This window comes from Apostichopus japonicus, chromosome 15 (assembly GCF_037975245.1).
Source record: "Apostichopus japonicus isolate 1M-3 chromosome 15, ASM3797524v1, whole genome shotgun sequence".
NCBI lineage: Eukaryota > Metazoa > Echinodermata > Holothuroidea > Aspidochirotida > Stichopodidae > Apostichopus > Apostichopus japonicus.
The window spans coordinates 11347555-11371206 of NC_092575.1; the positions used below are offsets into that span (position 1 = coordinate 11347555).

The 23652-nt window shown below is 40.9% G+C and overlaps 2 protein-coding genes across 3 annotated transcripts in view; one reads left to right on the forward strand and one right to left on the reverse strand.

Annotated features, from left to right (window-relative positions):
- The window catches only part of LOC139981506 (uncharacterized), a 95573-nt gene that overhangs the window by 14792 nt on the left and 57129 nt on the right, over positions 1–23652 (forward strand). The gene's annotated exons all lie outside the window — the stretch shown is intronic.
- On the reverse strand, positions 911–21810 carry LOC139981016 (uncharacterized). The gene is made up of 10 exons (XM_071993118.1): positions 21385–21810; positions 17881–17999; positions 11058–11300; positions 10153–10292; positions 9367–9451; positions 7266–7431; positions 6284–6474; positions 5375–5522; positions 4544–4683; positions 911–3383 (listed from the first exon to the last, which is right to left on the reverse strand). Exons 1-10 carry the CDS (start codon positions 21446–21448, stop codon positions 3069–3071), a joined length of 1611 nt encoding a protein of 536 aa, XP_071849219.1. The 5' UTR covers positions 21449–21810; the 3' UTR covers positions 911–3068.

Here is a 23652-nt window from a genome sequence, read left to right on the forward strand (position 1 = left end):
TGACGTTCCAGTCTACATTGATCACTAAATCTCTTCTGATCACATTCAGGTAAGGCATGCCTCCCAAATTTGCATGTTACTCTCAGAACCTAGAAGAGTATAGCCTTACACATTAGCAAATATAACATAGATTCAACCACAATTTACCAGGGGAAACCATATAGATACATGTATAAAAAAAGGGGGTATATGAAGGCGCTTATCACTAGAAAGACTGAACAAGAAGTAATGTGTGTCATGGTTGTCCCATTATCTTATTAACAAATGCATCACTATCAGGGGATCGTGGTAACATAGCCTAGTGGTAATGACTCTAGTCCTGAGATCATAGGATTGCGAGTTCGAGTCCATCCAGGGGCGCTGTGTTGTTTCCTTGAGCAAGGCACTTTATCTCCCCGTTGCTCAGTTAAGTGCAGTACCCCATTAGGAGCAACTTCAGTACCCGTCAGGAGCGTTTAGAAAAAAAAATAGAAAACTATCAGAAAAACAAACAGGAGTTTTGAAAATTTCAGGTATGGCAGAGGGCAGCACTTATGACCTGGCAATGTACACAACCTTGCCCTCGATGGACAAAATTTGTTGACCCCTGGTGCAGGGTTCTCTGCCCAGGACAAATTGACTGCCGACAAGACTTATCCAAGTGGAGTGCCACCATCGGTTGGCCCGGAGGGCATCAGAAGATTTTGGGTTTCATATACTGCGTAGGTTGCAGGAAATGGCTCTTCCCTCGTCTAGTTGGCTGCATTCACACACCCTTGATATTGACAACTGGTTGCAGGGCATCAACGGCAAAACTGATTTTACCATGTGATAAACCACACAGGACTAACACATGGTCAAACTAAAATATCTCTACAGTCATGCCTAAAAAATAAGAAAACAGTTCAAGTAAAAGGGCAACTTCAGAACATTATGTTTAACTATTTATTTCTTATAGGATTACTTCATCTATAGCAAAATAGTGTGAAGTATGTAACTATGGTTTCAAAAGCAAAAGTTGTACTGGTTTTCAAAACTTGCACTTAACATGTAATTTTCATACTGAATAAATTTATTGAAGTTAACAGATGAATTTTGTTCAGTTACGTTAGAAGGGAGCCCTTGGCTATTCAACATTTGGTCTGTAGTGAAAAATGTTAGGCCCTAGCCTAGGCCCACAAATGTTTTTGGGCGGTCGGCTTGATAACATTGGGCAGGCAGTGTACCAATTTTGAGGCTATTATTTACCAACCAAGAATGAATGGGGCAGAATTATCCCTCCAATTAATGTTTCTGAGACTAAGTGATTTTCTCATTTACATTTACGGGATGTGTCACTGCGATTGCACATGTCGTAGTTCTACAGTTTTACCCACATATGTAAGTGTATTTTTTAACAACATTCAACTTGCGCCGTGTTGACATGGAGGATTATTATCAAGAAAGTGAAAAAGATGCACTCCGAATAAGATATTGGATATTTTCTTTTGGCATTAGAGAGTTTGTAGATAAATGTGTATTTGTAGTTTTAAAGCATTGACCAGAATTGGTGCAATTATACTTAACTCCCACCCCCACACCCCCCCATGGAATGTTGCCATGGTAACTCAACTGTGCAATATATTACAATAAATCTGAAGGAAAATCTGTGGTGATCAAGAACAAACCACAGCTACGATGCCATGTCAAAATAACTAGATACTAAACTGTGCAATTAGACACTACAACTAAATAACTACAGCTTTAAAGTCATGAAAATCCAACCCTTCAAACACTTCATACTGAAATTCTGATGATAGCATTTGCATCCATGAAATTTAAATCAAGCATTGTGCCTCCAAGGAACTATTAGGGTAGCAATGTGAGCATCATCTTTCATTTAGTCCATATTAGACATGTTACAGAAATTACAGAAAAACACTGTCCACCAAAACAAGGTCTCCAAGATGTTCGAGGCACTGGTTGCGTTCATCAATTGTTTTGCAATAATTGATGTGCAGTAAGTATTTTAGTTTATGCCAATTCAAAATTTCTTAACAACAAATTCTACCCAGACTCCCTGTATATATACAACGGAAGGTTAAGGCCAAGTAGAAGAAAAAACATGTTTCCCGTCCGAATTTTCTAAGCTGAGGAGGAGATGGGGCGTCACTGCTTGAGACTGTGCAAGGTTATGTATGGCTACGCATTTTAAATTTTGAACCATCACGCATTTCAATCTTACAAATTCATAATAAAATCAAAATGAGCACTATCTGATGATAGCTGCGGCTATGTACTTCAAATCAAAATGTTCAGGGTCTATTAATAGGCTTAGCCTTGCCCCTAATCGCAAATCGCAAAAGGAGAGCCGTCGAGTTGATGCTGGCAGTTTTATCAGAAGAATACTGGTTTGTGACTGATGTATGAGGTACAATTACCGAACCACAGTTTCATGGACTAGCTGAGCCTTGTCTAGGGCCTGGCCAATTGTGATTTTGTGAACCAAACCAACCAAGCTTAAAAACAAGAAATTTGTTTATTTGTCATAAATTACTCGAATGCGAGTTATAAATTTTTAATACAGGGATATAGTTGATGGGGTATTTGAATACTTTTTCTTTTACTAAATAGTGTGAATTTTAAAACTGGTTTTCACCAAATCGAGATTGCTTGTCATGACGATTTTTGTATGTAATTGCCACATACCAGTTTTGTGATTTTTTTTTGTCGCATTCGATTGTGCATTTGGAATTTTCTGACCATTTCGAAAAAACGTTAAGAGCATTTTGTCGTTGAAAATCATGCAAATATGTGGTGTCACTGTCTATACTACGTTTTAATGGGTTTTTTTAAGGGATGACTTAAATCATTTCTGCAATTTTTATTTAATTTTGATATTTTTAGGCTTAAATATGCCTATTTTCCTGGTTTGACCCCAAGTTGTCATGAATAAAAAATAATAGAAAAAACGCGTCCCCAAAAATGGAAGCGGGCGGGGACGAGAAACATGTTTATTTTTTACTTGGCCTAACAACAACTAAATATGAACAATTAAATTGTAGAACCCAATGCAAGGTTCCTGATCGAAGCATTCACTCCTATGTGCCCTATTTTGCCTTCAGATAGTTACAAAGCAGTGTGACTGCCGAGGCACTACGTCCTTTGCCTTTGCCATCTCCTATCCCATATATAAACTTCTGGACAAAATCCCACGTATTGGAGCATTGCCATGGGTAGTGGACGTCTAACAAATAAAAAAGCTTGAAACACACGTCCACTGCATGCAATAAGCTACTGCATGAGACTGTCTGTCCTTCAACCACTACAAACAACTGTTCCGGAGACTTTCTCTCCCCAAGGGCTAGGATGAACGGCTGCGTCTGTTTGTTCCCCTCCAAAAATGTGGGTATGTTGGTACCAATCTGGAAGACAATAGAACAAAATATATTAGTTTAGTTACTAAGGGTTCAGAAAGCCTGAAGGCTCATCGAGGAACCTTGGCTGGTTTTGGGCGTGGATGATAACTCGCCTTCTCTTTTCGAAGAGTGCCCAGACGTCGAGGCAGGGGTGTAACCAATCCAATCCCATCCTGCTCTTGGGACCGCCATTTAACGTCCCCATCCGACGGACGACAGTGCACTCCAGGAGCTGACCACTTTCTCAGAACCCGGAGGAGCGGGAGCTGTCCAGCGTCACTGCTTACAGCTGATGAGCGAGACTTATTTCAAGAGCCCCGTTCACCAACCCCAACCATTTCACAAGTCCACCAGACCTCGGCAGAACCAGGAATTCAAGTCGAAGACCTCGTCCATCACAACTGCAGTTGCAGCCACCTCTGGAAAATTTACCCAGAATTGACAGGCAGGAATCGAACCGGGGACCTCTCGCATGCAAAGCAGGCACTGTACCGCTAAGCCACACTCCCGCCACTGCATATTGATCGACACCTTCCAGTCTTTAGAAAGAGCGATATCCCTAATAAGTAGTGATTGCATCGGGTAGAATAATGGAACGAGGGTACCGGGTTACCCGTCAGGTAGGTTGCAGATGTTTCCTTCACCCACAACATTGCTTTAGGGGTGGGGTGGGGAAAAGCAATTGCCACTAAAATACGAGTTATATTAATGACAGATGCTGATGACATACTAATTGTGGATTTCTTCCCACATTACTGGCATAGGCTGTTGCACATATCAATTATCCTGAAGGGCACTTTGTGGCAATCTTAGCCTTGAATGAAAAAAATGAATGAATAAAACCCATTTCAAACAATGTCTCCATTCACACTTTGAATGACATTTGGACATTAAGCATTACCGATTCATTCAAGGTGTGGTCTGTCTGTTTCTATGCAATCTCCATGTCAAAATTGTACTGCAGAGTACATTCCATCATCAAAAAACCTTATAGGTCCCAAGCCTTACACTGGCACTCACTCACAATGACCAGCTTCTCTGTCACAAACAGCAGTACCTATCGTACCATCATCATGTCAAGCACGCATCATACATTGCTATAGTACATAAAGCACAAGATGAAAATAAACTACTTTCCAAATACAGAAGAGCGATTCATGTCTCACCTCCTCAATTTGAATGAAAGACTGAAGAGCTTCTTCTACTGTTGCTCTCTTGTCGGGCCCTTTTCTTCCAGCTGTCCGCTGACTTCCAGTAGGGAAGAGGAGGCCCAAAAGTTGAAGTGCAACGTTAGATTCCTCGTCATCTGTAATACAAGGAAACAATTATACAATTGCCATTGCATATGTTATGAAAATAAAACTTCAGAAAAAAATAATGTTTGCAGTGCGAGTTCAAGGCCTACCAACAGGAAATAAACTCCAACCAAACCAACTGGACACTGTCAATTGTTGCAACATGGAGTTGCCGATATTGTGCGACATACCAACATTTCAGGTCTGTAAGTTTGTCCCTGCATAGTAATATTCATTCAGCTAGAAATAATCTGTTGTCAGTCGTTCACACAAAGGCTGCTAATAAATATGAAGACTACAAAGAAACAAGAAGGCTAGCAATTTGAGAAATTAGGCTATTGGAGAGCATCTGATCGACAAAAAGTGCTGAGAATTGGTTCGAAAGTTATACACCAAATATACAAACCGCTCTCCATTAGCAAGTGATTACAATTTAGTGGTTCCATGGAACAAAGGAATGGGTGCATTGTACAGCTCTAGGAATAATCTTAATAACATTACACAATTATAGGGGGTTGGGTGGGAAGGAATGTAACCACCACCAACAAGTTAGTTAGAACACATGCCCCTTAACGCTCTCAGGTTGTTTGATGAACACAACCTGATAGAAGAGCTCACCATACAAGTGTGGTAGAAATATATCACATGCTAAGAGGTCTCCTGCCAGGGAAAACGTTATAGTTGAGATAATGCTTTACTCACCCCCATCTGTCATCCCACGTAAGTTCAACAGGGGTCTCCACTTCAGTTGCCGGTCGGCATACTGTATGACTTTTGTACAGAATCCCGGCCACTTCATATAGAGGGAATCGCACAGCTCCGGGAACAGAATCCTGAAATCCTGCTCTACCTGTAACAGATAGCACAACGGGAAAACATGTTGTAATTCTAAACAGATCACATACATTTTGCGCCAATATTTAACCCTTCGTGCCCCAGGGTGACATGAATTGTCACAGATCATTCATAGTTCACGTAGACCTTTTAACTGGCGTAGCTGTCTGATTCTTTGAACACCCCCGATGCGGTTTGGCATTTTATGCAGTTTATGGCATGCCAACTGGCAGACAACCAAGTGCACTTTATAATGTCTGGCATGTCAGCAGTCCACCCTCAGAATTTTGGAAGCCAAGATTTAACCACTATATTAGCCGCTCAATGAAGTTTGATTGACTCTACGAACTAGCCAAACGCTGTGCAGAAGCCTACTAAGAGGCCTCCTCATAGTATGCGTATTCTTTGTCGGGCAAGTGAAGGGGCACAGAATTGTTTATTCGTGACAACAAAATGGTCATAAAATAGGGCAACCAGGCTGAACAAAGTCACAAAGAAGTAAAAACCACCCAGTGTAATAAATTTATTTTCTCCGACTAGTTAATGTCTAACTCGAGAAACTACTTGTAACATTTTGAAAAGTATGGGGATGTTGCAGTGAAAAAACATGGGAGTAGACCGCCAAGATAGTTTCATAGCTCATAGTTGATGCAGGTAGGTAGATACCCTTGTGGTTGATCACCAAGAGTAGACCAGTGTTTATAGGCAAAAGTTTGGTGCAGTTAGGGGTCTTTCTGGCCAATGCTCCTATGATTTACTGAAATTTGTCACACTTACCATTCCATCCGTATCGATGAGCCGTGGATATTCCTTCAATAGCTCACGCAGCGGCCTTTCTTTTTCAGTCCGTATCTTGTTAGCACGGTACCGGCAAGTCTGCTTCATCATTTCAGTGACCTGTTGTGCAGGTGCATTGTGGTGCTTTAGCCAGTTAATCATAGCAGTCATGTCAGCATCCTCAGGCATATCTTAGGAAAGATAAAGAATAATTCCCATTAAACAGACTAGCGGCCTTCAAAGAAGCTCCAAATTGTGGTCCGGAATTGAAGGGTTCATGAATTAAAATGAAAGGTTTGGTTCTTAAGTTGAGCTCACTTTTAACTCGTCATGGTTTTATCTGCGCCATCTTTTTCCATCACTGGTTCGTCTTTCATACTCTGTACTTAATGCTGATCACCATGAACGCTGGCAGTATGTTCCATTTTTAAAGTCTTCAGCAAGACTTGTTCTGGGTTTGAATTTCAGGCGAAAGCGGGTGCTCTACCATTTGAGCTAACCGCTTGATAAAATGAGGAGATGATATTCTCTAGCTTGCACCAACTGACAGCGGCCAGGAGGGGGGGGGGGGTGGGGGGTGTCGCAATTTGCTGAAGCAGAGATAAAATTTTACAGGGTACTGAACTAACTCAACTGAGCGACGATGAGACACACCGAAAAGCCCCAAGGAGGACCCGAACCAGCTATCCTAAGATCCAGAGTTCAGATCCGTACTACACGGCCATCCGCTCTCCCCTGCCAGTCGGCAATGGGTGTCAGTACCCACTACCCAGCAGTGCACTCGTGTTTTTCTCCCGAGGTACTTGTGTGGGTATATCCATTTTCCCACGCACTTGGTAACTTTTTACTGTAAAATTACTATAAAAACCTATCCAGGTTGTTTTATATGGTGCATGTTCCAATACTGCATTGCACTTTTTCGGGCACATTCCTGACTGAAGGGATTCTCTTGTGACTTGGCTGAAAATCAATTCAGACTCACCTTCAGAGAGTGCTAGATCAACTGTACTGACTAGGTTCGGCTTTGGAATTTCCTTGAGTGAAGTCACAGCCTTCTCGCACAGGTTCCTCTTCCGGAGATTCCTTAATCTGTTCTCAAGGAGTCCAGATGCATCATGGCCACAGATTCCAGGGGTGTACCAAGCTAGCTGTATAAGTTAACATAAAATGATTACTGCATATGATGAACATATTTTTGCAATCTGAAGATCGTTGGAAAATGGTATTGCAATTAACAAAACTTTGAAAATACTACTACATTTAGGCCACCATATTGTAAGAACGGAATGCTTAATAATATTCATCATAAATAACTAGACATCAGCTGGCGGGTAAACCGCCAACGTGTATATGCCCACATCTGAGCAATCCGGGTGGGGTCACATGGGTGCGAAACTGGGTGCGACTGCCATGTCCCAAAACGCGCAAATAAGCAACAAACTAGTTTCGTAAAAAAATCCAAAAAAATAATAATAATAATATCTCGCTAGCGCTTTATACCGACGAAGCCAGTCTCAAAGCGCTTCACAGATATTACCCTGGTCATAGTCAACTAGTCAACCCCACACTTCCGTGTACTTTTCGAGCTGTTCGATCCCGATACACCATACCGCACTAAAATGGCCGCCGGGTGGTGGTGATATGGTGCGAAACTGCAAGTGGGCCCCAAAACGATCGCCATGTTCCGAAACGTGCAAATCAGCGACACACCTGTTTCGCAAAGAAATCAAAATGGCCACCAATTTGACCTCCGATGACCTAGCAATGACCACCCCATTTTTTGTACATAAAGCTTTTCCCGTACACCAAGCTTCGTTCAGATCGGACCAACTTGGAAAATTGGCGTGAATTATGCAAATTAACAGCCCAATTTGACCTTGAAATATTGCCATCTTTTTCAGCACGCAAAGTCCCCCCCCCCCATATACCAAATTCACTCAAATCGGACAAACTTAAAAATTTGGCGCAAATTATGCATATTAGCAGTGCCCGGTGCGCCACGACACCCACAATCGAACTCATCCGAGATTTTAGTAGAACAAACACATCTGCAAAGTTGCAAGTTAATCGGTCAATGTGCTTGAGCGTGAGAGCGCTAACATTTCCAATACTCGGCCGAACGATCATAGGCCGACGCTGTAGATTGAATTGAATGTCAGGAAATTCTTTTCTCAAAATGTGATTATATCCCTGGGACAAAGTCCGGGAATATTATGTTTTTGGCCTCACCGCCGTCGCCGTCGGAAACTTTAGGCGTTAGCACTCTCACGCTTCAGCGCATACCCCCATTGACTTCAATCCTGGTATACATGTTCACCATAATGAAAGCTCGGACAAGTTCGAAATTGGGCAGTGTCGGCCCCCAGGGAACCGCTAATTTGCATAATTTATGCGAAGTTTGAAGTTTGTCCGATTTGAATGAAACTTGGTGGATGTGATCTACATTGGGTCCCGAATGAAGTTCATGTAGTTTGGAGGTCATCGAAGTTCATAGCAGCGACCATTTTGGATTTTGGCAAATTTTTTCAAGTTGGTAGGATTGGAAGGAAACTTGGTGGATGTCATCTCCATTCTCCAATGGGTCCAAACAAACTTTCTTTTGAGAGGTTTGTACCTTTGTTAAGGTCATTGGTGGCTGATTGGAACTCCCTGGTCCCGGGGATATACTGTAGTGTTTGCGTAGCAAATGCATTTCTAGTTATATAATAATATTCATATACAACATTGGTTCTGTATATCACTTCAATACTAAGGCTTTACTGTGTCACACCAAAAAGTAGCTTGTCATTAGGACAGTCTTTTTTAAAGTATCCATTGCAGGCATCAGATGACTTGGACTGAATATGGTCACTGACATATTTTACTACTTGTGTTATCTCTTCCGTTCCCTGCATGGGCTACAGGCATTTGCCACTGAGTACCTCACATGACCATCCATGCAATTTTTTTTTTATAGTACACACGTATGCTGTGTTTGCTAACATATGCTTTCCATTTCATCTCCTTTCCTTGTGTGTGATTCGTGTGTATGTGAATCAATCCCCAAGCCTATACTGTAGCCTAAAATCACAATGACTACTCACATGTCCATCACCATCTTCGTTATCAAGTGATGGAAATTCTGCCATGATCGCTTTTGTCATCAACATCTTGACATCCTTTGGAGGGCTATGAATGAAAATACAAGTTTATAGTGACATTAGCAACCAGTGAGAATTGTACATTACGTAAAAGCAACTGCCATATAAGAGAAACAAATGCCTCGCCATATCCGAGGTGTAGGAAACCCTACACAGGCTTTTGCAGATACAAAGAATTAACAATGCAGCTATCCGCTTAGAGGATGACACGCCACTGCCTACAAGGTAAGAATGATTGCAAGAATGACTGCAAGAATGCTTCACCCAGCACTAAGAAATAACCATAATCTTAACCTTTATAGATGAATCATTTAAATTTGCCAGAAACCAAAGCACTCCTCACAATAAAGGTTGGCAGTCTGGAAGATGAGTGACCACTGTGCATTTGAATGATCAGTCCAACTAGGTTAATGGCTGTTAACCAAAGTGAAAAGCCCCGTCTGAACCAATTTAACGACTTGTATGTCAATGAAGAATCCAGTGTAATAGACCAAGGGTTTTCTGAAAACTGGGGGGGGGGGGCTCACGAGCTAACTCTTGTATTGGTTGAGGTCCAAGCAGCCTTCTCATCTTCATGTTGTACCATGCACACAAGTTGACACTGCAAACTTGCAGAATGTGCTTATTGTGATCAATCACCACCATCAGGGTTTGAGAAACAGGAGTGATAAGGATTAACTATTAAAAATTGGTTTTGTCTTTTGTGATTGGACAAGTGTATATACTCACTGCTTTCCATGCTTCTCAATCAAACATGAAACCAGTGTGTTGACAACACGTTTTCTTGTCTTAGGAGAGAGTAGGCCTGAAGACATTTCCTCCACCAGCTCGTCACCTCCATGCACCGCTTTCAGGATTTCTGTTATGTTCTGTGAAAGCATTTCAGAAAAAGCAATGCACTGAGAAGGAACAGGCAATGATATTGACATGTACACAAGGTTTCATAAATGGGGCCCCAGGGGCTTTTGCCCAAAATTAAGGATGAATCTGACGGAATCTGTATGAACCAGGGCATCCCCTTGAAATTAATCCTTTCTACTGTGTGACCAAAATAGTAAACAAAATAAGTTCTCAAATTGTCCTCTGCACATATAGGCCTACTGTACATATAAGCCCGGGTCAAGTTTGGTAATTTTGCATTAAGCTGGATAATTCCTGACTTGAAATGAAATAAATCAATGGAAATTATGATTTTAATCAGTTTGGTTCAGGAATCACATAGCCCTGCCAGGGCAAAGGGTTGGAGAACTTTGGACATTCCTAAACTATACAGTATTATCTACAGAACAATTCAACTTGCTAGACTACAAGTTGTGCATCACATATGTTTGAGACTGAATAAAATTTGCAGATAAACATAAAAAAGTCATGGAGCATGCTTGACACCGTGCATTGTCTGGTACCAGGAAGAGTAAGCAGCAGATAACTGAATCTGACTGGGTTAGGAATTTACGAACTGATACCCAAAAGACGCACACGATGGGGGATCTTGTGCCGGATTTCAGTAGTGTGAAACGGTAAAAACAATGATGTAAATCTCAAATTGTAAACATTTTGACTAGCCGTAAATATTCCACTGCCATATTAAACCCTGATGTCACCCAAGTGAAACATGATGAAAATATAACACTTACGAAATCCATTCTCATTCGCTTTGAGGGTTGTCCATTAGATTTTATATGGCCTCTGCCTGCGCTTGCCGTCGGGGTTGATGATGAACCTGGTCTCACCGGTGTATGTATCGATGGGTCTGGTTCTGCTTCTGACAGGTTATCAGATACCAATGATCCATCATCGGTAAAGCCTCCGCTGTCAGAGTCACATGAGCTGCTTGATAGTAGTTTGGAACCACTTGCTTGTCTGGCATCATCACTAGCCTGTCAAATCAACATGGATAATTTTAGAGCTATTATACTCTTAGGTAGGCATCGAACAACTGCATGATCGCGCTTTTCTGGTGTTTCACTGCGGTTTTTTATAATCTCCGTCAGCTACGCAAAATTTCAATGTCTGAATAAAAAATGAAGCATTTTCTGTCGAAATTAAATGTATGATGTTTAGGATTTTTTAAATTACGAAACTTGATCTATTTATGCCTTTATAAACCAGGTACAAAATCATTTCTGTGCGTCCAAAACATTGTGATCGCCAGGTAGAGCAGTCAGCTTTATTTTTTATTTCTCACACGAAAACCTCCACAGTGTTCTGTCTTCGCGTATACACGGCCCAGCTTCGCTTCCATACAAATTTACGGCATGTGTCATAATGTTGTGATTACGATAGTACAAACAAGCGCAGTGCAGTCCAGCCGGCCAGTGCAGGTAAGATGACATGGGGCCTACGGGAGGGTTTATTGCAATTGCTCAATTGGAATACACCCAACAGTGCTAGTTCGCTACTTTATTGGGTAATATCTTACGATATTTGGAGTGATTTTAATGGGAATTTTTAACATAAAAAGGGAGCCAATCTATGTGTATTTTCAAGTGCGTTTTACAGTGCGTTTTTTGCATAAAATTCGGCCGCGATTTTGCGTTTTTGAAAAATTGTGGTGCTTTTTTTTGGCTCCTGAAATCGTGCATTTGTCCGATGCCTACTATTTATTATGTTACAGAATAAGATGATATAGCCATGGCTGTGTTTAATTGCTCTGGCTTCCTTTGCCTTTGTATCAACAGTCCTTCAAGCCATTAATGTCTGATTCTCAAGAATATTAATGTGCACTCTTTTGCTTTTTAACTGTTAGTTTTCATACATAGTGTACTTTGCAGGCACTTTCTAGCAATTCCACTATCAGTCAGGACCAATTGGCAGTCAAGATTACCTGGGCATGTCACTATAACTCATGTACATGTACTATACACTTGATTGTTGTACACAAATTAGACCATTTGCCGCATGTAAAAGAAAACAACATGAATTACTAGTCCATATATATTCTTATTGAAACTCCTGTGCAACTTGATTGTTGTTATCAACACCATGGGTCAGTAACATGAAGCCAGTGAGCCAGGTCCGGCCTGTGATCATGAGGAATCAGGCCAGTGGGCTTATTTGATCCGGTTTGCAATTGGTCGCCTGGTCGGGGGTGTGCCATGTCAGACTAAAAACCCATATCCATTTCTGGGGGTCATTTCTAAGGAAAAGGGTACCCATGTACAGTATAATGATGTTCCCTCAAATGTGGATCTGTTTCATAAAATACAGACACATAACTAGACTCTAGCGGACTGCTAGGTTGCATATTCTTATTATATTATTATGGCCGTTGTTTTGAATTTTGACTTCAAAATTCAAGCAAGTGAGAGAGTGAGAGACCCATGTGTATCTTGGGGCCAAACTGCTTACTTCCAAATTGTATACTCATATTATGCGAGTACCCCCCCCCCCCCTTTAATATGCGACCTCCCATGATTTCATTTGTAAAATATCCAAGATAACAAGGCCTATGGCCACCAAAAGTCTGTTGACCCCTGGTCAGACGGTCTACACATTGAATATGGTTCTCATCAACATTCCTTCTGTACTAAATAATGACAACTTACTATATGAGGAATGATGAAACACTGCAGTCATTCGAGTTGGTAAAGCCCTGGTTGACACAAGTAGCCACGATTTTTACTCTGGAAAGTGTTGCTGGTGGCAGCTTGTACCCACATTATAACTGCACTGTACATGAAATTGGGAATGCACTTTGACTAGGGATCGGACAAATGCGCGATTTTCAAGACCAAAAAACGCACCTTAAATTAACAAAAAACGCAAAAAACGCAATCGAAATGGCAAAAAAACGCATTAAAAAAACGCACTTACGTAACGTTACTTATGACCTGTCTATGCACGTGTAACAGCGCTGTTTTTTTAGCATTTCAATCCCAGTTAAAAAGTCACGAAAAGAACGAAGAAAATGGGAATAATTATGACGTAAACTAGCTATCAGTTTACATTTTTTTGCGTATTCCGCCGGTAGGTCAGTGCGCTGCCGAAAGTCTGAATTGCGACAGGCATGTTCGTCTCTACAATAATTTTTATTGCTATTATTATTTTAAGCTGAATGGTCTCCAAACTTTAAAGAAGAAAAACTGGAAAAAATAATCATATTTCTTCTAAAACACGAACTTAAGTCTTAAAAGCTGTTTTTAAGTTGTAAGTTTTGTTGTTTTTATTTTATATCACTCTTATTGTTGCTGTGTAGTTTTTTACTTAATCGGAAATTTAATGAGGCAGCGAGATCGTGGGTCAGGAGCCATGTTGTTACGATACAGAGTTACAAATGACCAGTGAAAGCACATGGAAATTGAAAAATATGGGCAGCGGTGCCACTTCAAATTTACAACTTTTTGTGTAATTTTCAGTGAGAAGAAAATCCCTCAAAATATTAATAATTAACCAAAATAATAGTTAGAAATAATACATCTATTAAAATGCTAAATTTATAAAAACTCTGAAATTTATCGCCTGAAACAACAACAACAACAACCATGCAATTTCAGAAACTTTGGTCTACGACTCTAGGTGGCAACATCCTTGGGTGTTTACTGATTAAGCAATAGCGAGACACCCTCCCGGCGAATTGCGCAATTCCATATTTCTTTGCTGTGTAGGTATGAGAAACATACAGTGTTAGCCAATGAACGTACAATAAAGTTTACTGTGTGAAGAGACAATGACATTATGACTATGCATACATGTATCCAGCTGATGTACACTTGACTTATTCACTGTATTCCCACCATTGCTGTAATATTTTATTCACGAAACTTTTTGGATTTATAATCATCCGATTTTGTCGGGAGTACAGCCACTGGGATAATACGGTTAGAATGCCCGATGAGTTCTCTTCCAGGATATATCATTTAGTGCTTGCATTGGATAAGAGAAGTTTTCTTATGAAATGAATAAAAAAAACTGTTGTTTCTAATTACCGTGTGCATAATTTGTTGCTCGCTCGCTGTGGTCGCTAGTTACAGTAGGAGTGTGGGACTGTATGTAGCTCGATCTAATTCTAACGTTAGGCCGTGCCATTTTACGATGTTGGATTATTTACGGGACCTAGTTTCACAGAAAATATTTGTGGGGTGATTTGTAAAACAACGCTCAGAACAAAATTAAATAATGCATTACTCAGAATGAATTCTCAATGACTTAATCTGGGCATAAAAAAATACATTTTTTGGTGAATTTAAAAAAAAAACGCAATAAATCTTAAAAAAACGCAATAAACCTCAAAAAACGCAATAAACCTCAAAAAACGCAAATTGCGCCGCAAAAAACGCAATCGCGCATTTGTCCGATCCCTAACTTTGACATCTACTGTATAACAAAGTCCATCTATCCGATAATGTGACGTGGAGAAATTAGGAACTTCGAGCAATTCCTCCCCTTCACTGCATGCAGAGGGTGAAAGTCGAGTAGGTCTTTGACACCAACGAATACGATGTCCTTGGCACCCAGTGGCTCTACAACATAAGCATGGTAGTGCCTAGAGAACTGCACAGTGTGCCATAGTTCACACATGAAAGTTGCAATAGACTCATAAGCAAATATCTGTATTATCTTTGCAAAAACTGGAAGACCATCTTCTTTCCCCACGACTACCATCAGATATTTACGATACTCCACGCCATGGAACCGGCACCACTTACAGACAAAAATTTCATCGTACAGTGCCATGTGCATATTTCGGGCAATCACAGCACCATTGTCAAGAGAGGCGATGATAACAGTTTCTCCAGGTCCGACCTCTAGTGGTTCACTTCCAAAAGCTTTCTTGGACAGGATATTGAAACATAGCAACATCTGATTCCGATAGGCAAGAGTTTTTGCTATGTTTTGGAAGTTGCACACTATGTGTGATAGTCGCCGTGAGAAATTGTGGAATGCCTCAAACCTCATCACCCATAAGTGAATTAGTGGCCCATTCAGGCGGATTGCAGAGGGGTAATGCGTCATGAAGTGATGCTTGGGTTTCAGGTGTCTTTCGGGAAATAATTCCAGGAAAAGTTGGTGGTGGTCACTGATGAGTTCAGAAAGATACTTAGTATCCCCATTGCTAATAATTGGTGAGAAGATTATGTCAAGGCAATCCAGTAGTGCCAAAAGCAATTCCCAATGCTCATCTCCTTCGGGTACAAGATCTCCAAGCATTACTGCAACATGACGGATTAGGCACCACATCTGGGCTGCGTTCTGTCCTGGGGCCCCATCTGGAGAGCGAAGAGCATTCGCAGTGAATGGTACTGGCTTGTTGCGCTTATCAGGAATGCCATAATTAAAGCTAGTGACCCTTGCATTCAGTTCATTCAAGGTTAAGAGTTCTTTGTGGATCAGTTGTTGTAAAACTAACTTCAACTCTAGTGGACAAACTCCTTCAAGGATATCATGCATGATGTCTGGCGAACGACTGTTTATAACATGGAAATGTGAGATGTCATTTAGAGCACATGGCGACTTGACTCCTGTCTGCTGTAAGTCATCTTGGGCGACATCAGCTTGATAGTTCTCCAAGGTCCTGAGAAGACCCTGTTGCTCTTTTACAGATGTCCTGATAGCATCCCGATGCAGCTTGCACACCCTACAGAGATAGTTAGCTGTGAAACCACCTGCAAATCCAAATAGTGAATGGATTCCCAAATTGTCACCAACAATTTGTCCTATTGCTTCACGTTACCATTAAAGAAGTTTGTCACAATGTGCAATCCATCAGCAATGAGTTCATTGATATCTTGGATGAATTGAGCAAACACAGCACCATATCCATACAAACTGGCATCACCGGAGTTGAAAAGCATGAGCAACAACATGTTGGACAATGTTGATCTATACTTTGGTGGCAGATTAGCAATTGTGAAGTACACTGCCCCCAGTTTATGGATACCAGCCTTTGGACTAAGAGGGTTGGACACCTCAAAGTCATCCACATACAGAATCAGTTTGATGGTGGCAGAAGATGACAACAGGGGACTCTCACGGCAGAACGATCCATCCTGGAAGTCCCTTAAGAGACCATCTTCACTCATCATGTGGGTAGATGATATTTTGAGGACATCGGTCTCTTCCAGGATCATCTTCATGAGCGGCTTTATTGGGATGTACTGAAAGGTGACTGTTTTCATATGTTGCTGTACATTACCAGTTGAAGGATTGTTCACTGGATAATATGCCACGCCCATGGGCAGTTCTTCTGCAGCAACAAAAGCTTTGCAGTTTTGGAAAAATTTACGTTGCTTGTACTGGCTCCCAACATTCCTGAAGGGATGTGAAACTCCATCAATATCTGTCAACAAGGCTTGCAAGTGCTGGTCATCATGGGGAATGCCTACAGTGGTGGCAAATTGTTTCACTCTCTGCATCATGAAAGAGGACATGTCATTAATCAAGTCTGATGCTTGTTCCACAACCTGTGTAACAGTGGAGTGTACTGTACTACTAGATGCTAGTAAACCTGCAACAAGCATTGCTGCACGGTTTTCAACTTCCTCTGTAGTCAATTCATCCCATAGCTCGCCTTCTGGCTCATCTGGTTCAACCTCATCGTGGTCAGCATCCAAATTGTCTGCGGGAACATCTGCAAAATCAGCATCAGGTGGTGCTGGCACCGGCACGTGTACAGGAACATCATCGTTGTCATAGTTGTGAGTGCCCAAATGTTTGCGAAAGGCAGCAGTCCGTCCTGAAAACGATCTTTCACATCCATTTTGACCACAAGCGATGCTTTTGGTGAAAACATGCCCATTAATTAGGTGATGGGCAATTCGCAGATGCCACAACAATGCTTTTGGCGACCCATTTATGACAATTCCACATTGTGAGCAAACGAAACCCATATTGAACAAGATACAAGTCAGTACAAGTCACAAATCAAGTTCACATACAGTACAGTATAAATGGGATAAAAGCATTCTACAGGAACAATGTTTCCAGGGTAGCTGACATGATCTATAACAAGAAAACAAAACAGAACACTGTTAAGTTCATGTTTTGTGACTCATGTCAGCTGTATTCTTGGCCTGTTTGCAAGTTTCAAATTGTGGGTGATGACAACATCATTTTTTCGGTCATACGTTTGCAGTCTGTTAAAGTATACCTGTAGCCTTAAAAATATTGAAGGTTCGGGTGGAATATCACATTAGGGTTGGATGGTACTGTGAATTTTGAGCACCGGTATTACCGACAATACAATACCGGTATCGGGTACAATACCGGTATTTCACAGTGTTTTTTTTTGGGGGGGGGGGGGTGTAGGTTTCACACAGCCCCTAACGTAACTAGGCCAAATATGTAATATTTTTAATGTTTCAAATCGGTCACAAGGAAATTCTATGGTTTGAAGAAAAATTCCATGTATTGTCAAGCTTGCAGCATAACATAATCTGATGTTAGGCATAATTTACTGTGCAGTGAACCATGATCAGCACTCCATAACAAATGATCATGGTGAGGGGGCTAAAGACTAACCTTCAGTAACTTCAGTTCCTTTTTTAACTTTAATCGAGGTCCAACAGCAGGAATTAGTTCCTTCAAGCATTCAATCTCATCTTCAAGGAGATAGAATCCTTCTCTATCTATCTCATTCTCTGTTGAGCAAGGAAGAGAAGAATTAACAAATATTTTAGCAGAATGGTCATAACAAACAAAATTGGGACCATATAATTTTTGTTATACTTATAGCCTAGGCCCTAGGCCTAGGCCTAAAACTTTTTTTTTACTTAGGCCCCTAGGCCTACTTCAGTAATTTGAAAAATTGTCAGAGATAAGAAAGAATGAAAATTCATGATTGAAAATGAAGTCAATTCTCTGGATGGGCCTGATGTGTACATTCATGCGTATTAAAACCAAAGGATTGTGTACGCCTACGCACATTTGTTAACCCTTTCCAGGCCAACTACGTAATAATATGGGCTACTCATATTACCGCTGCTAGCCAAATACGTAATAATACGTGTTTCCACTTGCTCCTCTTCTACCTCCCATAGCTCTGTGATAGTTTATCCGATTTGCACAGAATCACCATAGCGCGATAGTAGACAATTTCAGCATTAGTGGATACATTGACACCTAGTCTCTCTAGTGCACCAGTCAGGCTGTAAATGCTTGCTGACTTCAACCAGAACCTGCTTCAACTCGGAAGTGAAATCTTTGGTCGCATGTTACGTTCTTTGGCCATGTGTTTCGGCAATCTTACGGTATTGAATGATGGAAAATAGTAGTAGTGAGCGAGATTCAAGTGGAAGTAGCGAGCCTAGCGGTGATGAATCAGAGAACTTTGACGAAAATAACTTTGATTTGGACACCCTTATCAGATGATTCCGGCGACAATTCATCAGATTCTGATGTAGTTTTTAGTGTAGGTTTTGTGCATACCAGTTCCGCGAAAAAACGGAAAGTTGGGGATGATAGCTTCGATGTGGAGGGTGGAGAGGAAAACGCGACACAGGGAGGACCAGGTGAGTCTGAAAGCAGTGATGACGAACGATCTGAGCAAATTAGGGCTGGGCCTAGGAGATCCAATGTTGACCAACAGGCAACAGGGCCCCGGGGCCCGTGGTAATCAAACACTTACAGTTAGGCCTATAAATGTGCTAAGCAAGGCTTTAGGCAGCCGGACGCGCGGCCGTGTTTGGCACGGCCTAACTAACAAAAAACACGGCCTATAATCCCTAACACGGCCTTACTATATTGTACCAAGCCGTGCTAAATTGAGTTGTTCAAAAATAAATATATAAATATATAATAACGAAAAAACACAGCTGCCGTTACTACTTGCACAAAATTATGGAATTCACAGAAAAACTATGTACATTCTTCATACACCGAGCGTCGAGCGATGTGACATTTCTCAAAAATGTTACCACGTGCGTAATAAAAATACAAAGAGTCCCGGATACAACAACATACGGCAAGGCCTAACTGTACCATGAAAAACAAAATCGCGAGTGGCGATGTAAATTTTTTGCTCGACGACCAACACGAAGTTAACCCCCGTTGATATAGTGTGTAGTTTCCCTCGATCAAGAAACAGACACTGTTGCATATGATAGATCACAGTCCAAATCTGTATATATCACCCATCACCAGTTGGAGTGGCTCGTTTTTTTTCCCCGGTTAGGATGGGTTTTTTTGTACGGAGATAAACCAACTTCAGCAACCAATTAAAAGTTGTGTATATAAATCATCTGGCCTCGCGGATTGGAATGTTAAGAGATCCGCTGGGAGATTCCAGGACGGAACACATAAAATTCGCAAGGTATGGTACTATTATTTACTAAGCCAAGCTATAGGCCGAATTTTTATCGAGTCGAACAGTGTCAGTCGGAGACATTTTTTTCGTAACGAGAAGTCCAGAACGCAGGCTTGCAAAATGAAACGGACTATGCTTCACTTTTTTACTAAGGTATGGTATAATTTATGTCTAAAAGATGGGGTCACTGAGCGGTTAGAACAACTCATTCTAACCGAAGTATGTAGGCTGAAAGTACCGGTTAGGTGATGCTATTTTCATGGCGCAATGCATAACTTTACGTCCTTTTGTAGGTCTAGGGCCCAGGCTAGGCCAAGCAAGCCACCTGTCGATTTAACGATAGATAGTTTATTAGAGGTTGGTGGACGAAATTTTATTGTTGCTTGTCAACCGACGTAAGTTTGCGCACTTTACCGCCCCAAAGATAGCAATAGGGTACTAAATGCTTAGCCTAAACTGGGAGCCTAACTTCGAAAAACGGTTAACCTTCACTCATTCAGGCTGTTTTGCTGACTGAATTTAATTTTTGTAGTACAGTTTGAATACCTTTATGTACCTGTGTTGTAATTATGTGAAATAATTAAAGATTTTCTGTGGTAGGTTTAAACTACTTTCGCGCAGTTTATGGTGTGCAAACTGACAACGGGCGCGATAAAAATTGATTTTGTTGCTGGTTTTATAATTTCAACCGGACATGGCTCAATGATATTTTAAAGAATGTGAATTGGTGCATTGGAAATAGTGGAGTTTCTTCTCGACGTTTTATTTTCTTTTAATAAATTAATAAGTTATGAGACAAGTAAAATGCAAAGAGCAAAATAAAAAAATTGCAGTTTACATAAAAATATGTTACGATTCATTATTATTTAAAGTTGTTTTTTAACATCTTAAGCCATGACAAAGCCTTTACCTGTACTAGTGTACTATAATTTACTATACATACATTTTTGACAGAGGTCAACATTTAAGACAAGGTAATTTCTTTTAAAACCTTTTATTCATTTTATGTACAGTATGTCTTATTTCTTGCTAAAACTAATATTGCTCCCCAAAAAATTGCACTTTCAGAGCACATTTTAACGCCATCTCAGGCCTGTAAAGTGCACCAAATCGCTTCATTTCCAGGGTGCTTCGCCCCTGGACCCCACAAGGGGCCCTAAGCGGGCCCCTTGACCCCACGCTATTGCGCAAAGCGTTCAACAAGTGCAACACCCTGCTTTCCATAAACCACACCCTACCACTGCCAGTACCAGCACAATCCTACCTAAAGCCCTGGTGCTAAGTGCAACATCAGTATAATTTTGTCCACCATTTTTAATTTCGGCGGCCATCTTGGATTGGTGTGACATCATTTACTAGGCCTAGCTCATTTTCACCTCCAGAAATGGAAAGACAAGGTCTTTATCTTCAAAAATGATGTAGGCCTAGGCCTAGACCTCGAATGAATCCAAGCAACCAATTTTTTTCTATAAATAATTTCCTGAAACTGTTTGACAGTATTAAAATATTTGAAAAGTGCTCTGGCTAGCCAATGCACACTGTACATGTTAGGGCTGGCCTGGAAAGGGTTAATGGAGGCCCTAACGTAACGTTAGGCTAGGCCTACAACTCAAGTGCTTTACTGTGTGTAGCCTACACTTGTTGCAGCAACAAGTAAGTACGGCAACAACGTTAGGCTAGGCGTTCGGCCTAGCGCCGCTCTAATGTTTATAAAAAATTACCTTGAAAGGCTGGCAGGAATCTCTCTAGGCCCCACTCACGAAGTTTTTCTTCAACGAAATCCATGAACTTCAAAATTTCGGAGAAACACAAGCTACAACAACACCGAACGAACACGAAAAAACAGGATAACGGCGGGTGATACAGTCGTCTAAAGTTAGGGCTGATATACAGTTGCCGCGTAAATGCAGTTAAATTCTACCGACGCGACACATACATATGCTGCAGGCCAACATCTGCATACACGTGATATAAACAAGCCAATCATACCTCTAAACGAGTTATTGAACCGTAAACGTTTGAACTGGTTTGAAAATGATCCTTGAGGGATGAACAGAACCGGGGTCAATATGAACCGAATCGGTTCGAAATATTCTGAACCGGGAAAAGGTTCAAAAAATTGAACCGGCCTTTATTAGAGTGTATGTAAAAGCGCAATAAAATGGCTGAAAAACTTCGAACTAATCACACGGTCGCATTTACCCTACCTCCCTTCCCCTTCCCCTCTTTCATGGGTAACTCTAGCCCAACCATCTGTTCTGAATCGTTCGAGCGTCTCGTATGCGGAAAAAGGTAAAGGAAAGCTACCAGGGGCGTTGTGGGTAGAGGCGGGGGTTGCGACCAATTTAATACCCTATTAGTTTTCGAGCATAACAGTATTCACGCTGGCTAATTATTAGTTTAGTTTAGTTACCCAAGGATCAGGAAGCTTTACAGTAGCTTATTTGAGAACCTATCCGTGATATATCATGGATGAACACCGGTTTACTTCAAGCCTTCTATTTTCAATAATTGTTCAGAGGGTAAAGAGGCAGGGGTGTGAATTCTCTCCCATTCCTGCTCCCGGGACCGCCTTTTAAAGTCCCCATCAACTTTTTTTCGATACTTTGGAACCACTGACCCTCACTTCACAAACTTATTAAACACTCTGGTTAAGCAAGTAAACAACTGAGTATAGTTATCTGCTTGAAGGCTACATTGATTACTTACTACAAAAGCTATGTTAATGTGACAGTCAAAATTTGCATTTCTAATTAGATACAGGTTTCTTGTATTTCTCCTTAACGTTGAAATAAGCAAAACTTCCCTTAAGGAGAAATACAAACATGTATTCGTAGTACAGAATTATGGTTACGGTGGGAGGATTGAGTGTTAGAGTAATTTCTCCGGGTACGAAACATATGGTATGTAATAAAATTTGATGATGAATGAAAATAATCAATAATATAAACTATGATAAGTTTAATATTATTTATTATATCATCAGACTGTAAGGAGCCTATATAAAAGCGCAATAAAATGGCTGAAAAACTTCGAACTAATCACACGGTCGCACTTACCCTACCTCCATTCCCCCATCTCCCTTCCCCTCTTGCATGGGTAACTCTAGCCTTACCATCTGTTCTGAATCGTTCGAGCGTCTCGTATACGGAAATAGGTAAAGGAAAGCTACCAGGGGCGTTATGGGTAGGGGCGGGGGTTGCGACCACTTTAATACCCTATTAGTTTTCGAGCATAACAGTATTCACTCTGGCTAATTATTAGTTTAGTTTAGTTACCCAAGGATCAGGAAGCTTTACAGTAGCTTATTTGAGACCCTATCCGTGATAGATCATGGATGAACACCGGCTTTCTTCAAGCCTTCTGTTTTCGATAAATGTTCAGAGGGTAAAGAGGCAGGGGTGTGAATTCTCTCCCATTCCTGCTCCCAGGACCGCCTTTTAAAGTCCCCATCAACTTTTTTTCGATACTTTGGAACCACTGACCCTCACTTCACAAACTTATTAAACACTCTGGTTAAGCAAGTAAGCAACTGAGTATAGTTATCTGCTTGAAGGCTACATTGATTACTTACTACAAAAGCTATGTTAATGTGACAGTCAAAATTTGCATTTCTAATTAGATACAGGTTTCTTGTATTTCTCCTTAACGTTGAAATAAGCAAAACTTCCCTTAAGGAGAAATACAAACATGTATTCGTAGTACAGAATTATGGTTACGGTGGGAGGATTGAGTGGTAGAGTAATTTCTCCGGGGACAAAACATATGATATGTAATAAAATTTGATGATAAATGAAAATAATCAATAATATAAACTATGATAAGTTTAATATTATTTATTATATCATCAGACTGTAAGGAGCCTATATAAAAGCGCAATAAAATGGCTGAAAAACTTCGAACTAATCACACGGTCGCATTTACCCTACCTCCCTTCCCCTTCCCCTCTTTCATGGGTAACTCTAGCCCAACCATCTGTTCTGAATCGT